General features: G+C 38.0%; 2 protein-coding genes across 4 annotated transcripts; one reads left to right on the top strand and one right to left on the bottom strand.

Annotated features, from left to right (window-relative positions):
* The first annotated feature begins 732 nt into the window (after positions 1 to 732).
* slc29a3 (solute carrier family 29 member 3) lies at positions 733 to 10,256 on the top strand. 3 transcript variants are annotated; one of them, XM_067524449.1, is made up of 7 exons: positions 733 to 880; positions 1,578 to 1,673; positions 1,769 to 2,162; positions 4,428 to 4,510; positions 5,431 to 5,657; positions 7,195 to 7,357; positions 8,342 to 10,256. In XM_067524449.1, exons 3-7 carry the CDS (start codon positions 1,839 to 1,841, stop codon positions 8,961 to 8,963), a joined length of 1,419 nt encoding a protein of 472 aa, XP_067380550.1. In that variant the 5' UTR covers positions 733 to 880; positions 1,578 to 1,673; positions 1,769 to 1,838; the 3' UTR covers positions 8,964 to 10,256. The 3 variants fall into 3 exon arrangements, with proteins under 3 accessions (XP_067380550.1, XP_067380565.1, XP_067380557.1); XM_067524464.1 differs by having other exon boundaries at positions 7,195 to 8,481; XM_067524456.1 differs by lacking the exon at positions 1,578 to 1,673 and having other exon boundaries at positions 764 to 880.
* psap (prosaposin) lies at positions 9,871 to 17,840 on the bottom strand. Its single transcript, XM_067524402.1, has 14 exons — positions 17,680 to 17,840; positions 14,832 to 14,965; positions 14,620 to 14,694; positions 14,380 to 14,505; positions 13,597 to 13,812; positions 13,369 to 13,509; positions 13,226 to 13,282; positions 12,186 to 12,356; positions 12,014 to 12,106; positions 11,703 to 11,886; positions 11,322 to 11,485; positions 11,155 to 11,235; positions 10,864 to 10,971; positions 9,871 to 10,691 (listed from the first exon to the last, which is right to left on the bottom strand). The coding sequence occupies exons 1-14, from the start codon at positions 17,711 to 17,713 to the stop codon at positions 10,656 to 10,658; spliced, it is 1,620 nt and encodes a 539-aa protein (XP_067380503.1). The 5' UTR covers positions 17,714 to 17,840; the 3' UTR covers positions 9,871 to 10,655.
* Between the last annotated feature and the right edge of the window lie 1,342 nt (positions 17,841 to 19,182).

Below are 19,182 nucleotides of genomic sequence, written 5' to 3'. Positions count from 1 at the left end.
CACCACTTTTACTTTTTAAATGGGATTTTAGCCCACATATTTCACAAACCAGCCTTTGGAATCACAGATAGAAATCCAGTGAAACGTTAATATTGAACACGCAAGACTTGGGTTAATAACATATTTTAGGGAGACACTTACAGAGGCACTTACAGAAACTGAGATCAGAAATGATTTGGGGTCCAGGTCTATACTTCCTCATGGTACATCTAAATTCCAAAAATGTTCAGAAAGACCCTTCAGTGTGACTTTAACTGAAGAGTTTTTATCAATTAAATATTTATCAATTAATCTGAGTGATAAGTATGCAATTACCTACATTTTTCTATATTTCTATATCAGCTTTCTACATTGCATTTTATTAATTTCAAAGGGGCTTTTTAACTTTTCGAGCTCATAGCTGTAGAAACGTCTAAAATTCAGCATTATTTAGGATAGTAGTATGTCCAATCTCATATTTTTATAGAATGTTCTACTTAATTTCTCCATGCTTTTTTTAAAAGACTGTAAGAGAAAAGAAGGAGACTGTCATACTTCCGGAATTTGGTCTTTCTGCTAGAAGTATACAATGGATTACTATATTTCTAATTTGATTTAGATTGTCAAAATGTTTTATTTAGATTATCGATTTTTTTTATACTGATTCCGCAACTTAAATGTTTCTGGAGCAAAATGATCATCGCTTTCATGCAATTTACCTTTAAATTCGAAAGTATTCACGTCTATATCCGTGTGGGGGCTTTTATTGTGAAGGAATCGTGCCGGTGATTTGTTGCTCCGCAGACTGGCGAGCGTCGTCCGTCAGCTGAACGGAAAAGCGACTATCTGGTTGTTTGAGTGTGAGCAGGAGACAGAAGCAAAAACCAGAGAGCCTCCAACAGTGAGTTATGTTTATTCTTTATTTATTAGGAGCACAACACCCAACACCCGGCCCGAGTATGTTAGCGACATTTGTCAATAGTTTGTCAAAGACTGGCTTCGCGTTAGCAAACGTTAGCTTAGCCTCTAAAACCAGTTCTTCATATTTGTGGATTCTGCAGAAAACAAAAGTAAACATGTTTGTTTATGACAACGAAGACCCTGAAAGAATGAACTGAATAAGGTTGCTAGTGAAACCTCTGATGAACTCAGCTGACCAAGGACGTATTTCCGTGAATAGAAGCAATTGCACAGTGTCTGTGTAATTTCTTAAACTTGAATCATTATCATGTGAATAGTAGTTCCTCAATATTTGCTAACATGATGGTTTCATGTGCATTGTCAGCTTTGTGCTTTGTCTCATCTTTAGCCTCCTTAAATAGTTAACGTTTCTTTTTTGTCTCTGTTTTTGTCTTTTCTCACTGATATGGTTATTACCACATGCACGCATGAGTAAGTGCCTTTTTTTTTTACACATGAAGTTGTACTTTGAAGAAACCATGGAGGTGTGAGACGAAACCACTGGTTGCAGAAAGTCTGCATAATAACAATGACAACAATGTCATGTGGAGAATTGCTAAGCCATGACTCGTGAGGATAGACGTGTAAATATGGTAATTAAAAATTGTCCAAGTTAAATGTTTCTTCTGGCACTATAGGTCAGAACGGTCTGTACCTGTTGTAGCACAGACATAGGTCCAGGCTATGGCTTCACAGCAAACGCAGTCCATTTCTTCTTTTCTGGACAAGAACAAGTAAATCTAAGCCTCATCCAAAATTCACTTATTGCAATAACATTATAGTGTGACTTTTTTGTTTAACTTGTGATTATTTTTCTTCTCTTTTCCAGCGCTTGTCTTTAACTGCAACAGTTGTACTCTTTTCTTACTTTGTGAGTCACTTTAATTCTGTCCTTGAAAATGGACAGCATAGAAGATGCTCAGCCCAATCTCAACTCCTCCTATGTTCCAAATGTTCTTGGCAACCATCATATATCTGAGGATGAAGAGAGCGACGATACGAGTCCTTCTGCATCACTTCTGCCCAAACATTCCTCAGTGCCTCTAGCTGTTCGCTACAGTCCAGAGGACTCCTACTGTTTGGTGTACATCATCTTCTTTCTGATGGGCATCGGCTCCTTGCTGCCCTGGAATTTCTTCATAACAGCCAAACAGTACTGGCTTTACAAACTTAGTAACAACACTCATGGCAGCGGCAATGAGGAGCAACGTTCAGACCTCATGGTGAGTGAGATTGGTACTAAATACAAAGACATTTGTGTATTTAGCTGAAAGATTTACTTATATTTACATTTAGTCATTTGGCAGAGTTTATTTACCAAAGCAAGTTACAAGTGGGGAAAAAAGGCAAGCAAAAATCTAAGTCGAGGATGAAACATCACAGCAAAGTGCTACAAAAATAAATGTTTTCGTTTCATTGTGAGATTTTTTTTTTTTTAAACTTGTACTTTCGGCTTATCCCGTGAGTTCAGGGTCGCCACAGCGGATCATCGTCTGCATGTTGATTTGGCACAGTTTTTACGCCGGATGCCCTTCCTGATGTAACCGGCACTGTACAGCTGGGGTTGGGAATGGGATGTTGGGGTTTCAGTGTCTTGCCCGGAGACACTTTGACTATGAGATACAAGTGCTAAATAGAACAGATAGGACTTTTGTTCTTTTTGGATTTAAGTACATAGGAAGTTGAGAAAGAGTTCATTGGAAGAGTGCTGGGGGATTTTAGACCTGAATTAGAGATTTGAGTTAGACAGGTGCTGTTGAGTTGACCACTCTCTAGATAAGGGTCAGAGCTTTAAACCTGATGCAGGCAGCTACAGGAAGCCAGTGCAGAGGTATAAAGAGTGATGTGATGCGTTTCCTTTTAACTGATTAAAAATGTGAGTAAATCTGATTAAATTTGTGCAACTGGATTTTGGGATAACCTGGAGGTTTGATTGTGAATGTTGTTACATTTTCACACCTCATGAAAGATGTTAATCTTCTGTATATTTAAAAAATATATATTTTAATGATAATGATATATTTTTTTGCTATATCGAAACCGTACATTTAGGTAGGATAGGATGTCTGTAAATATATATATGATAACATGTACTTTTGATAACAAACTTTTGTATTTCTGTTGTCTTTGTTGCTTTTACTAAAATGGTTTTAAAAGGCTCACAACACACACAAAATTAACAGCTCATTTTGAAGAATATCTGAACCCAGAATAATGCTCAATTAAAATTTGCCTGTTCTGTTTACCTTGCCGCAATAACTGGCTGACAAATCTGTTGCATTCCACTGATCAGTTTTCCAGAAATTCAAGTGCAGTTGCTCTTAAATTGATCATGTAGTTGCGTCCTTGGGGTAAAATATCTTACAATAAATTCATGTCTAGTAAATGAATAATATGAGTTTATATTTGGTTTTCCTCGTAGTGAGAGTGACCTTTCAGTTTCGATGTAAATTACAACTACAAATGTTCAAATAAAAATAACTTTCCTTAGAAATCTTTTAGTCTATACTTGTCTTGAAAAAATCTCTATGGATCCAGTTTTTTAGACTCATGAGTCAAAGTATGAGGTGTTTTGGACAAAAGAACATATGTCAGACCCAGAGCTCATAAAAAGATAATAAATGTCTGCTAATCACCATCAGTGAAGCATGGTGGTAGGACCATGATGATCTGTGGATGCTTTGGCAATGGGAGACTGGGTGATCTGCATCATGTGCAAGGCATCCTCTATTAGCATGTGAAGAGGTTTACCATTTCCTTTAGGCATTGACTGATTTTACTTTATTTTGCTGCCCTACAATGACCCTAAGCATTCTTTCGGTTTAGTAAGAATTATCAGACAAAGAAATTAGCTGCTGGAATACTGTCTGTGACGACTTGGCAAGCTCAAACAGGATCTGAACCCCATCAAACTGGTGTGCAAGAAACTGAACCTTAAAGGTTGGGAACACTGCCTAATCAGCGCCTTGCAGGAAATCAAACCTGACTATCTGCAGAAACCAATCAGTAGAATGCCACATATTTATTTGGCAGTTGTTGCTGCAAAGGGCAGGTTTTAGATGACAATTTTTCGGAGCTCAAAATGTGCTTAGAAATTAATTGTTTTTCATTTTTGTGTGTTTTGTGATCCATTTACAACGATTTTGATTTGAATAAAATTATCAAAAGATTGCAAAAGTGTGTAGGTGTTTTGCCATTTGAAATAGTTGAGCCTTCTTTAGAGAACGTCTTTCCCCACAATTGTACTCAAGATTTGCCTTTATTTGTTAAAACAATAGATCTAATAGACAATACAATCAGCAGCTTAATCAATCTGCATTAGTTTTTAGAGATGCTTTCTTGCTTTGATTAAATTTAAAAAACGTATTAAAAAGAAGGGCTTGTTTTATATTTTATATTTTGTTGCCTCATTTCACTTGCTCCTTAAGTAAAATAATGTGTGACTGCATGACTGTGCACGCAAATTTAAATTTTATAACTACTTACAGGACTACTTTGAAAGTTATCTGGCCATCGCCTCTACTGTGCCTTCTGTGCTGTGTCTGATACTCAACTACGTCCTGGTTAACAGGTTGAGTCCCCATTCACACAAACACACACAGTAAACTCATTGTGGCTTTAGTCTTTGTGTTGACTCTCTTACTCTCTTGACTTTATCTCCAATTTAAATTATATTTTGGACAATTTCACATTTATTGTGTTGTTAATCTCTGGTTGTTTTAGTGTTTCCGTGACACATTTGTTCTATCTAGGACTTTATACATTTATTACAGTAAAATAATTTACTTTAAAAATGTCACCTTAAAAACTGTGTTCCTCTTTATTTTCTGTCAGTATAGGTCTGAAATGACAGTGAGCAAAGACATTTTTGCCATTTTTGATTAAAGGGCAACACATTTTCAACTTGCTCCCCATGACTTTAGTTTAGGGTTTAATTATACAATAAAGCTTTTAAAATTCTATCAGCTTCCCTGAATTAAAATATCTCTTTTCTTCTGGCTGGAAAATGCCTCCAGATGACATCACTTGGAGGAACCTTTGGTTCAGATTATGTCATCTCGTTGCTTAAACTATGGAGGTTGTGATCCTGGTCAACTTGCTTTTCCAGAGCTCCCCAAATGATACTATTTGAACTCCTACTCCTATTATTTCAACTCCATGATGTGAAACTCCTCTGGGTGATGTCGTCTGGAGGCATTTTTCAGCCAGAAGAATATTTTAAAATTGGGAAGTCAGAGAGCAGTTGAAAAACATCATTGTACATTTACACCCTAAACTAAAACCATGGGGAGCAAGTTAAAAATTGGCTGAAAGCAAGTTGAAAGTTGCCCTTTAAAAAGCAAAAAACTTTTTGAACCATTGTTAACTTTTTGTCTCGCATTTGAGTGGAAATAGTCAACATTGGATACACATCTACTGTATGTTGTACAAAGAGTGTAGATTGTCTGTGATAACATCCTGAGTAATCCTTTGTGTGTGTGGTGTCGATAGGTTGTCCCCGAAAGTGCGGATTATTTTATCTCTCCTTGTGATCCTGTTGGTTTTTGTGGTGACCACAGTGCTGGTGAAGGTAGACACGTCAGATCACAATGTGGAGTTCTTCGCTGGTACGCTGGCTAGTGTTGCTATCGTCTCTGGAGCCTCTAATATTTTCTCTGGCAGTGTTTTCGGGATCAGTGGGCGATTTCCAATGAGGATCTCTCAGGCCCTAATATCAGGTACTGTTGTTGTTTAGGCCACTATTTTCTTTATGTACATGTTCATACAGTACTAGTCTACATTTACATACAAATCCACAAAGTACAATGTCTATAGAAAATATTCTCCCCCCTTGGAAGATTTCCCCCTTTTTATTTGTTTTTACCATTGAATCATGGTTACAAAACATTTTATCTCATGTTTAAGTGAAAATAGATTTCTACAAAGTCCTGTCAATGAATAAAAATATATAAACTTAAAAAAAAGTGATTGCATGAGTATTTAACCCCTTCAGTTCAGTAGTTAGTAGACACACGTGTGGCCGTAACTACTGCATTGAGAATAACGTCGACTGGTCTCATTTATCTTTGAACATCTGGACACTGGAGTTTTTTTCCTCATTGTTCATTGCAAAACTGCTGAAGCTCTGTCAGGTTGCATGGTTATCGTCACCAGATGACCAAAAGCTTAGTTTTGGCCTCATCACACCAAAGAACCTTCTATCAGTTGAGTCATCCAGTGTCCTTGTATATTCAGTGTTTAGGAGGACAGTCTGCCTTAGGCAAATATATATATGCAAGTACCGTATTCCTTCAGTTTCTTAATGATAGACTCCAACGGTACTCCAAGGGATATTTAAGGATTTGGACATTTTCTTTTATCAAATACCTTTTGGGCATTATTGCCTTTATGTGATAACAGACAAGAAAACATGGAAGAAAAGAGGGATATGATATGAAGCTGAAGTTGAAACTTGGATGCTGCAAAGTATCCTTTTCAACAACCTTTTCACAGCGCTTGTTTTCCTTTGTCTAATATGGTAGTTATGGGCAGGATACTGATTAACCAGTGATTAGACTTTCCAGATAAAGGGGAATTTATACTACAGTCATCGGTGTTACACAGTTACACTCACTGAACTTAGATGATTTCCATATTATGAATCGTGTGACTTCTTAAACCATTAGTAAGTTACTTTAGGTGTGTGAGGATGTATGGAATAGCTTATTTCATGTTTTATATTTTAATTAATTGACATTGACATTGTATAAATTGATTGTTGATTTATATATATTTTTAATCACTGTCTTTCTATGTGTGGGGGACAACAAGGGAACAATGAAATAGACTATTAACATGTTACAGTGTCCCCGAAATAACAGGTGATCATCCTTTTTGAGCACTGCAGTGCATATACTTGCATATTTATTAAATAAGCACTAATGGTACTAAAAATACTTCTCGCTCATCCATTTTGTATTATAATTGTAGTACACAAGACCCGTACAGTGACAGTTACATTGTTCAATTAATTAATGGATTTAATTATGGATCTTATTAATGTATCTGGTAATATACTCTACGTGGAATGCCTTTTCAGTGCAAACCTGCGATCAGCATTGTAGTTGTCTGTCATAGTATCTCAGTACTGTTAGATCTCTGTTGTACTCTCTAATACAGGCAAAGAAATTGTTGATTTATAGATACATTTTAAAGAGGGATTAACAGTGTTAACAAAAAAGCACGATACATTGACATCATCTTTATTTGTCTCAGGTCAGGCAATGGGAGGCACAGTAACCGCAGTTGCATCAATAGTGGACCTGGCCGTAGCTAAGGATGTGACTGAGAGTGCTCTAGCCTATTTCCTCACAGCTGACGTCTTCATCCTGCTCTGTATCATCACATATTTGCTGCTGCCCAAGCTGGAATATGCACAGTCAGTATTAGATAAAGATATTCTGCTTTTTATATAGATGCATACAGTGCCAATTAACACAGTTTTATTATTAGTAAAGAACACATGGGGTGCTCTCGGACCAGACTGTTACAGGGACTTGGTTCTAAATACTACTACTCCCCGGGAACATTTGACCTGAACTACTTCCTGTTTGGGCCTTATATTTTCAGTTTGCCTTCACACCGCCAGTTGGAACTCTAAATTGACACAGGCTGGTGAACAGTCGGTTTATATTTATGTATAATTATGATGATTCGTGGTGAGTATGCAAACTTTCATAATATCTAAAACATATTTTTTCAACTTTCCTCTCGGCGCAAATGGGAGTAACTCTTGACACCAGCTTTTTATCCTCCAAAATTATAACATTTTAAAATGCGAGGAACACAAACATGCTGTAAATTAACACACGGTTTGCTGAAATAAGGCTGTTCGCCACCTCAGGAATGATGGTGAAACCAGTCGCTTGTCTCAGGACCTGGACTGCAGAGGTCAACGTGCTCTCAGGGAGCTTGTTCTCAACCCAGGAGACGGACACAGATAGGCGGGGCTGTTAAAATGCAGCCTCAAAAGTGTTTTGAGGAACCTTTTGTAGTTCCTTTTCGGTTAAAGTTCCTATGGTCTGAAAGTGCTGATTGCATTTTCCCAAAATAATTATAACTGTAAGAAAGGGTACTATGAATTGCAATTTGACAAGTTGTGCTCGCTGTCATCCTCTATTTGTCATTGTACCACTTGGTAGTACCGATGAAAATCGAATGATAAAACTGCCGTTTAATGGACACGTTCAATACATGAAGCCAAAATGGAACTATATTACATAAATGACGTAGACAGAAAAGCTAATTTCCTGATTTGGTTTATACTTAACTTTATTTTAAGGCTATGTGTCAAGTATTTGACAGTTTTAGTTGCACCACATATTTTTTTTAACATTCTGAGTTCTGCTTCTCTTCTCTCTAGACACTACATGCTGACAGCGACATCCAGCAGTTCAGGAATGATGAGTGAGGGTGGAGGTACAGTGAGCAGAGCCTCTGTGCCTCCACTGCAGCCCATCCTCAGGAAGACATGGGTGCTCGGCTTGAGCGTTTTCTATGTCTTTTCCATCTCTATCATGGTGTTCCCTGCAGTATCCTCAGGGATCCAGTCTGTCCACAAAGACAGTGGCAGCCTGTGGACAACCACATACTTTGTGCCCTTCACCAGTTTCCTCCTGTACAATGTAGCCGACTTCTGTGGCAGGCAGGCCACAGCCTGGCTGCAGTTTCCAGGCCCCACAAGTCGAGTCTTGCCTGCACTGGTGCTATGTCGCACCATCATGGTTCCACTTTTCATTTTTTGTAACTACCAACCAAGGGACCACCTTCACACAGTCCTATTTACCCATGATGTGTATCCTGTGGTCTTTACCTGCCTGTTAGGTCTCTCTAATGGCTACTTAGGCACTCTACCAATGATCTATGGCCCAAAGGTGGTACCTCGGGAGCTGGCAGAGGCCACAGGAGTGGTTATGACCTTCTTTCTTACTCTGGGATTGTCCATTGGATCTGCATTCTCTGTGCTGATTGTACACTGTATATGATCAGGCTATAAAACTCAAACCATGGACATTTGGTATTGTGAAGTTGGACAACAGGCTGCATTTCTTGTGGATAAATACCTGAACCTCATCAAACTGTCATACCAAGTGAACTTGTAAAGGAATGTGCTTATAAGCTTCTAAGAAAGTTTAACTCCATACCTCACATTGTTTTGTTTACACTGCTGTGGCATATGGTGTGCACCTTGGGACTTTGTCCAATGATTGAAATAAGGAAATTCTTTGAGCAATCAGTCACTGTAATCAATAAGGGACAGCTAAATGTTTTGTACTTCTCATCTTACAAAATGCAGTTTATGGTGTGCAAAGTAAAAATCTTGGTATGCAAGGTACGGCCCAGGTATTACTTTGAGCCTTATGAAATAAGCAGATGCATTATCTGCAAGAATCACATCATACTGAGGGGAAAAAAAGAGAACCTTGCAAAACTCACACATAACTGTGGTTAACAAGTTGATTTTGACTTTATAAAGTGAAAATCTCTAGTAACTGCTTGGATGTCTTATTTGTCATTCTGGTTAATCCATTTGAATTCGTGCAAGCACTGACTAACCTTTTTAAATGTTTAACTATCTAATCAATTTTATCTGCATATTAAATATTCAGCTTACTTAAAGCTTTGTACATAAAGCAGCTTGTGTTCAATGTGTTACATTAACCAGTTAAAAAATTCCCTGATATGCTATAGTAGCAATATTTTTTTTATATATCTATATCAATCTTTATATCCATCTCTCATTAATCAGATAGGCCTTCATTAAATGACCCAGACAACTGCTCATGGGTTGTACAAATAGGTACCCTAAAACAAGCAAGATTCCACATTTAAATGACAAGATTCATTCAGTTCACAGAAAGTTGGCACTGCACCAACAATAAACTACAACTATGGATTGGAATCACTTTAATTGTTAAAACTTTAGAGATCATCTGACAGTTGGTTCAGGATCTAAAGCAGACAATCAAATGTAAGATGCATTCTGTTAATTAGAACCAGTGTTTAACAAATCATATCACTTTAATTGTTAAAACTTTAGAAATCATCTGACAGTTGGTTCAGGATCTAAAGCAGAAAATCAAATGTAAGATGTGTTCTGTTAATTAAGAAACAGTGTTTAACAAATCATTAGGCAGAGTGCAAAAAAAATCAATGTGGGTGGAACAGCAAATAAGCTCCTAAAACAAGAAAAAAAAAAATCTGTCTACAAAATACAGGTTTGACATTATGCTAAAACCAATGCCCATCATTATGTACACACAGGTCTCTTCTGACTGCAACCAATGAATAGGAATCAAATACAGGATGGAGACCCATTAGAACCTCAATCTGATGCTCTGCAACTTTTACAACAATTGAAACTTTTGTTACATACACCATACCCAGTAAGAAATATAGGTAGTTAACAGGTCATGTTATACCAATCTTTAAAGTGTGACAGTGAAGCTTTGACTGCTGCTCAGTGAAGAAGTGACTGCAGGCCACCCTACATGTAATTACCTCCTTATGGAAAGAAAGCTCTGCCCTTTTCAATAAGGTAATTGTTCAAAATAAAAAAGGTAATTTAAGCGGATTGCAGTCATTAAAGTCTATAAAATAAAAAAAGGGAGAAAAATTAAAAAGTATGAAGCAGCCCTACTATCCCCCCCCCCTTACAGGTCAGTTTGTATCTTCCTCTATACCCAGACATGGCGCCTGCAGTGAGCCACAGCCTGAAAGTGAAAAAGAAATTGTTACACAGGCCTCTCACAGCAAAGTTGAAAAAGTTTCTTATACGTTTGTTAATGATTTGTCATTCTAAAATTTGAACGGGCTCAAGAATATCACATAGAAGATGACACTTAGTACGGACACTAAGTGTCCATACTATGCAAGACTACTTACATTGCACCGAGTTGCTGTCTCCATGTTCTTGCACCAAAATGCAGGTCCCCAGCTGCACTGCTCTGTTCCAAGCAGCCTGTGCCGAACTTCAGGGCAGGCTCCCAATTTCTGTCACGCACACACGTTTATAAAAATAAAGTCAAATAACATTAGCTGACTAAAATTCTTCAAAGATCACCTGGATTAGAAGTGTAATTTTGTTTTAAAGAATAATCTACTTAAACTTCATGAAGACCTGTTTACATTTCTTGTTTTTCATTATAAATTGTTTATAAAATACTTATTCTTTACCAAGCACACAAAGTCTGGGTCAAGCATCTGGAGCAGTAGCTGGACAAGCATCGGCTCATACTGTTGGACCATCTGGTCACACTGTTGATACAGACAGAGGTTAATTGCAAGGCAGTCACAGGAGAACAGGTCAATATTGCACAACCCGAAAAGCCGCTACTACTCACCTCAGACTGGAAAGAGTCAGGCAGGAAGCTGCACACTTTCCTGACAGCCTCCTCAATCTGAGCCTCTGTAGCATTCTTCTCCAGAATGCTGTCGATGTAAGTGACAGCCATCTTGCACACTTTACAGAAGCCACCAGCCTTAAAGCGGGTCTCGTCAAGTGCAGCTGGAAAGATCACAACCGACTTTAGCCCTCAGAGCATTCTCTCACTAATACTCACTTAAATATTTGTTTAATTTTAGAGTTACATATACAGCAGCACAATTTACACAGCACAACACAGGCTGGGGACACACTACAGGGTAATGTGACCAGTTTTGGGCCCAATCTGCATCAGCTAAATTTCAGCATACAGTATTTGCTTTGAAAAATAGAAACTTACAGACATATGCACGTCTGGCACCATTGCAGAGACTCAACACTTGGCAGACAGTCTTGGGGTCAGCCTCCTGAACCAGCAGTTCAATAATGGCCTCGCCATAAGTGTCAATTAGGTCCTTACACTGGGCAGACAGGCTGGAGGGTAGAAGTAAGCACACCTTCTCTACAGCTTGCTTCACCTCCTCCTGAGAGACAAAAATGGGTCAGCATAACACCAGAGCTGATTCTAATTGTATAAAGAGTACACTGATCATAGGTTTGTACAATTTATTTTATGGTGGCATCAGAGAAATGTAGCAGGACGCATCTCACCTCTGTCTCATGATCCTCCAACATAGTCTCAAGCTGTTTCATCACAAACTCACAGATGGCACACGTTGGGGAATCGCGGACCCGCACCATAGGCTAGAACACAAAGACATAATGTCTCATGTAACATGTATAATAAAGCAGGTTTTCAGTATTACTACCCACCACAACTTACTTTGGCAGACTTGTCTGTAGCCTGACTCAGCTTGGTGGCAGGGAAAAGCTTCAGAGCTGGTACAGCTTTGGCAGCAGGACTCACTTTAGCAGACTGCAGCTTCTGCATGGGAACGGACTTCTTCACAGTACCATCACAGAAGGCAGCACCTACACAAATATCCTTGGGTTGCTGAGGAGAGAAACAAATAGTTAGACACTCAGATAATGATTACAAAACTTGCCACATGCTCTTAATTGTAACCGTGCAATTCCAATCTGCATACTATTCCAAAGTGGTAGCACCCATGCAGAATGCAGAAGATTCTTGGATTAATTAAAAAATAAAAAACTAACAGCTTTATCTTACCAGTACCAAACACACCACAACACACACCTGGCACACAATATCTAACACACTAAAATGAGTGTTAAGGAAAGTAAGTTTACATGCTGTACAATAAATGTGGTGCTTTTCAACATTAAATCTGTGCATCTCCAAGTTGGCTTGTTTGTATACAGCAAGTCCCAAATCCGAGCACATATTTTACAATCTAAGCATTCGTGAAATATGACCATAATATGACTCATTTGAGGTGAAGAAACCGGAGAAGAGTATAATATGGCCCTTTGGTGCAGTGTCCCAGCAGGCATTTAAATGGTAAGTTGTGTGCCCATCAAGCCAAGGGTTCATATGAAGTGGTATTGCTCATAATAAGATCTACTGTATCAGGTGAGTAGTGCTAGTGGAGTAGACAGCAAGAGAAGCAGTATCTAAAGGTTAAGAGGTTACAGGCTGAACACAGAGAGACCTACCTGTTCCTGGGAAGCAGCACACAAAACCCAGAGCATGAGAAAAACAAAGCAAGACAACATAAATGGAGTAGAGAAAAGTAAAAGATGAAATTTAGGTGAAAGTCAAAAAAATTGAAGTCAGAAGGTCAGGTGGTGTACTACCAAGATGCACCAATTAGTCATTATTTTGATGACTAATTATTAAAATATAATATTTGTCCTCATTTATTTTGTTAAATCAGTGAAGTGCAAAGTTAGAAGACTCACCATTGACATGATCTGCTGGATAATAAGACCACCATATTGGCTTACATACTGCTTGCACTGCAAGGAGCAAAAACTGTTAGTATATATGCAGCATTTTGGGAGAGAAATACTCATTTGGTATTAAAAACTCTCATGGGACTCACCATTTCAGCCATGCCTTGCCCAAGTAGCTCACACTTTTTCTCATAACTCTCAATTAGATAATCAATATATGAAGTGTTGGCTTTAGCTTGTGCTTGAAGGGAGGTTATAAATGTGATGCAGTCCTGGCACACGTCATTCGCCTACAGGATGATACAGGGACAGATGGAGAAAACATTCAACCTTAAAATGTGCAGAAGGTACTGCTGTTCGTGGGTGCTAAAGGGTACCTGCTTGGGAGTTTCTTGTTTTGGGGCCTCCTGCACAGGACTCTCCTGAGGATAGAGAAGCTCGGGCACATTGAGAAGGAAAGGAACCACTTGCTGGGAAAGGTCAACCTGAGGGATTTCATTAGACACAATCTGTTGCTGAGCCTGAATCTTAGCTAGGGCAGCCTCCTGAGTCTTACACAGCCCAATGGCTGCACAAGCTACATTAGGATCCTCCTAAGGGAGAGAGGAAAAAAAACAAGTTTTGTAAAAGGCTCAGTCTCTCACACAGTCTTATGAGTTTAGGCACCTTACTGTAGGTGGTACTATAACAAATGAGAAATGAAACAAAGAAAACTACATTAAAATGCTCTCACAGTCATGGGGCTTAGTATTGCACAATGACTACTCTGTTCCCATTTAGACTTTGACTTACTTCCCCCATCAATAGCCCTTTTTCAGCTCGCAGCACTTTGCACAAAGCCACTTTGGTTCTTTTTTGTTTTGACACCAAATGCCAGCTGGACCATTTACTAAAGTGTGTTAGATGAAGCCAATTCATTAACTGAAAATCAATTAAAACCTTAAGATATTTGGCACAACTTGTGGCTTATTTGAAAGCATGTAATATGCTTTTGTTTTTTAAAGCATTTAGTTGCCTCGAAAATGTACATAAAAAACCCTTTGGGGGCCTAAACTAATGTTATTTTAGCTAGTCCTAAAGTCCCCTAACTTTCCATGTCTGGTTTTTAAAATATATTTAAATTGAAAACAGTTTTAGACTGTAGGGTTGATGATGCTCACCAGTTCTCCAGTAATGATTCCTATTATAATGGGGTAGTAGTTATCCACCATGTCCTTGCACTCGTCAGTCATACTTTGATCAGGAATGAGCTGGCAAGCCTTCTCTAGGTATCCAAGAACCTCAGCCTGCAATCACAGAAATAACCAGATATTCCTTTTTCCAAAAAATGACATTTGTTGAAAGATCTCAATTGCTAATTTAAGATATTTCACTGGATAGGGTCTTGTTTTCAAACTTACCTCAGTGGCATTATCCTTCAGTATCTGCTCCACCACCATCAACACCTCCCTACACAAGTCACATGGCACAGTTTTCTGAAACCAGAAAATTATACCATATTTTTATTTCTCTCAAGTACAGAGTACAAATAAGTACATGATACTTTGGTTAAAATAAGAAAAAGGAAAATATATCAATGTGAATTTAATAGAAAATAAAAGCAGACTCCCACCATCTGGGGTTGGTTCCACACATTCTGCTGGCAATGAGTCACAGCTCCACACAGAGATGCAGTCTTTACATTCTGGCACCAGTAGAGAGGACCATGAGCACACTGCTCTGTGCCCAGCAGAGGAGATGCTACAACTGTAAGGTAAACAGTCAATCTTTATGCTTTTTTGGAACCAAATACAAACTCCCTGTACATGGTATTGCTGCTCAAAAAGGAAATTATGGCAACAACAGAAATGGTCAATAAATTTCCAGTTTAAAAATTATGTGCTTCTTTTAAGTACCCATTATATGTACCTATTTGTTTACAGCTGTACCCATTGTGAGTCCATCTTAAATAGACATTTGAACAGCTAATCTAGATAGTACATTGCCCAAACACACAAGCCATATTTCCTCAGAATGCATTTCCAAAGTCTAGTTAACCAATCTATGATGGCCAATAATGTCAAGGCTGAAATACTTTGAACAAGTATACAAGAATAGATTTTTAACAATTACACTGTGTAAAAGGCTTTAAGGTCAACCCAAACCTTGTCAGTAATTTTAAGATTTGTTTGCACATGACCCTGAGCAGTGTTTTTTTTTTTTTACTCAAAACAGCACCACCATCTTTCCAGTTCAAAAATTATTCTGATATTAATACATAATTGCAGTCATCCACTTGTCAAGACAAGAATTATCTTCTGCCAGGTTCTTTCAGACTCCCTAAAACTAAATGCTATTAAGTTGTGCTGTTGGGGAAGCCACAAAAAAAAAAAGAGCAATTGCACTGTGAAGCTAGAATTTTCAAATACTAGGGACATGGGTAAATATCCAGAGTAACTGTATTATAACTACCTAAATGTGGTATACCTTCCCCTCAACTACCACAATGCAGCATGTCATGCCAACCAGAACAAGAGACTACTAAGGGGATTGGATTATTTGAATACACATCACAGTTGTAAACTTGAATAATTAGTGGTTACTAATACTCTGAGTATATTTTGGGCCAATGCAAAAAAGTCTTTACTCAGTTCTCCATTTTACTGAAGTGGAAAAAGTGATGTTGGAAAGCACCCGATAATGGCTTATAGTGCTGTTTCCTGTTTTTTTCCCTATTACTTTTAGGCTGTTAAAAGCTTTTAAGATGAACATGTCTTTAGCAGGCATTAAAAGGCAAATTTAAACAGTTTGTTCAGAATATATACAGATCAATATCCAAGGGTGTGAGTGAGTGGCCTTTGGTGATAACAGCCAGGAATTGGCTCTGTAGGTCAGGGATCACTTACAAGCCTTGAAAAATCACTCACCACAGTGAAACCTGTTCTGCTCAGCGTTCATACCAGCAGAGTTACAGTGAAGGCAGGGCCCCTCCACTCAAGTGTCAAATGAGTCGAACAACAACAAGTTTTCCACAGACTATACCAATGAGGACATCTCTACACGCAGTTTTAGGATGGCAGTAAATTGATAACTGCCAAAAAGACAGAGAAGCCTACATCAGATTGTACATTTGTATTAGTTTTATGTAATGATCCAAAGTGGAAAAACTGGTCACTGGTTTTACAAGAAGTCAGCCGGAGGCATTTAGGGGTGTATTTTAAACTACCTTTTTTAAAATTCAGAAACTGAAAACCTCATCATTTTTTTGTGAATCAACATCACATGACACACTGAAGTGCAAACTGCTTTATGTAGGATTCAGATTTCATTGTTTAAATGTATTTAAAACTTGTTAAGCAAATTTAACTTCTGACATGCAGTATTGAGGAATCTCTGCAGCAAACACATGCAAACATTGAAGAATGTGAAACCATTTTTTTTAAACAGAAACTAAACTGAAGATAAGCACTAAATACACAAGGCACAAATGTCATGAATTGAAGAAATCAATATTACCAGTGGACCCAAGAAACCACGTCCCCAACTGTCACAAGACCAAGCCAATAGTGTGTAATGTATAAATAACTTAGCTGTAGGTAAGTAAACATTGCTTCAGTGCAACAGCAACTTGTCTGTTGATCACTCGGACACAGTTTTGTTTGAACATAAAGATAAGGAAAGTTATGCCTTTAATGGCGACAGTACAAAAGACGGCGACGTTAATTACTACAAAACACATCCAGAGAAAAAACAACCCGAAAACTAAACTTAAATGTCACCGACATGAAAAACAGAAATGAAAGTTGCTGGTTGAGTGAGCTAACTCAACGTCCTCATAAAAAAAAAAAAAAAAAAAAAAAAAAAAATCATACCACAGGTCAAAGGACCAGATACAGTAGCTGGTCAACACAGGCGACGTTAACGCAGATCAAAACTTTTTGTCTTAATAAATAACGATCAATAAAACAGAAAACGCAATGAAAATTAGAACAGAAATTTTGTTGGTTAAATAACGCTCAGATCAAAAAGTCGTGATCCCATACATGTACAAAATCAAGCAAACAATGATCTGAGTCTGTTCAACATTTTATTAACATTATCGCTAAATGGTCATTAACCATTCAACGTTAGCCTCCTTTAGCTAGCTGATTAACGTTAGCCGAGCCGTGGCTAACTAGCGCAACGTTAAGCTAAGGCTGACGAAAAGCCTTTGAACCTAAAAAAAAGATTAATTAAACTTATATTAAGGACGCAATCTGACCTCTGTCTAAAAATAATAGAACAAGCCGGCGTCTGGTGTTAAAATTAACATTAGCCGATGTGTTAATTTGCATTAACGCTACTTCAAACATTTCCGTGTTGTTACCACGCACTTAGCTTGTTACACAGCAAAGAACCTTCATTTTGAATGCATTTATATCACAATGTACAATATACAGACCATCATAATGTTATGTTGTGTTGTGTTGTGTTGCCCTTACCCGAAGACACAAAAAGCAGAGTTAGGACCAGCATGACTGCGTTATTTTTCCGGCTCGCCTGTGTGTTTCTACAGTAGATGAAGGAGGCCAAGGGCGAATACTGCAATGCAGACGGTGGAGCTTGTTGATTAGTTTGAGATGGATCACTGTCAGCTGACTGCTCAGGACACGTGACTATGACTCAGCCATCACGTGTCTGATGATTTCAAAGTTGCTCAAAATGTGTGTTAAAGCACTTTTCCCAGTCCACTGGGTCGATGATACAAACTAGATGGATCTATGTGATAAAGTCATGTTTTGAGGAAACCTATGGGTTAGTAATTTAAACAGTTATGTTTCTAAATTGATCATAAGTCAAGCTGTGCTTTTTTTACTTCTGTAAAGCACTAGTATTAGTTCTATTTTCACTTCTAATATAAATGTTTTTTAATTAAGTAGCCACATGCAAGGCAAAATCTGACCGAAGTCATTCAGTCCTTCCAAGAACTTGCGGTCCTCTTTTAAAAGCGGCCTAAAGTGACACATTTTAAACAAAAACATGTAAGGCATGTTGCAATGTAGGGTCACACACAAATCGGGGGGGGTCAGTTAATTAACTGTTGCAATGGCCATTTCCTGGAGGTACTGAAACATGCAAATTGATGTGGAAAAAGGGTTTAAGATTGGATTAAGCATGATCAAACTGGGAAAGTGCCTATAAACAGTGGAAAACTTGTCTGGATCCTCCTTCCCTTCTACCTCCCTTCTAAATCACTTTGGATAAAAAGTGTCTGGTAAATGACTAAATGTAAATGTAAATCTTGGTAAAGAACCAACCACTTACATAAAATCGGAAGGTGGTGTGCAGTCATTTGTAAGACGCCCCAAAACCGCCATATCCTCTGTGCTTTGTGTGTGACATTAAGCTTGGTTTTCCAATGGTTGTGTCTTACAAATTTTGCTCAGATGGCAGCAACAATTCTTTATAGTGTGATGGAAAATCAAGTATTATCAAATGATGATTACATTTAATTCTTAGCATTTTACCTAGTTATAATAGCAACTTATACTCAGTGTACTTTTAAAGAATGTTTAAAAGATTGTGTGTTGTTCAAACTTTGTCTCATATACATGTTTTGTCATGACGAACTGCTCCAAGGTCAGTTATTGTCTAACAGCAGACCATCCCACACTGTAGTGAGCCAGAGTCACTCCATGCTCACAGATGCTTATCAAAGTGCTGGAAAGGGAAAAGGTTTCCATAAAAGAAGAAAAGAGCTGGGAGCAGTAGCCTGAGGGTGGAGAATCTTCTGCCCAGCAACAGAAAGTTATAGAACTAATGTGTAATGTCTGAAGTTTAGAAATGCATAGGATGGAGAATTGAACATCCTGGATGTTGAAACTTATTAATTACACTTGAGGTGTCTAAGAACAGATATGGTCATTTCTGCCATGACAATTGACACAATAGAAAAGTGAATTTTATCTAAGAATGTAATAATTCATTTTAGTAACACATATATA

Source organism: Channa argus, chromosome 1 (assembly GCF_033026475.1).
Source record: "Channa argus isolate prfri chromosome 1, Channa argus male v1.0, whole genome shotgun sequence".
NCBI lineage: Eukaryota > Metazoa > Chordata > Actinopteri > Anabantiformes > Channidae > Channa > Channa argus.
Note: the sequence above shows the minus strand (reverse complement) of the source record. Positions and strands in the feature narration are given on the sequence as shown.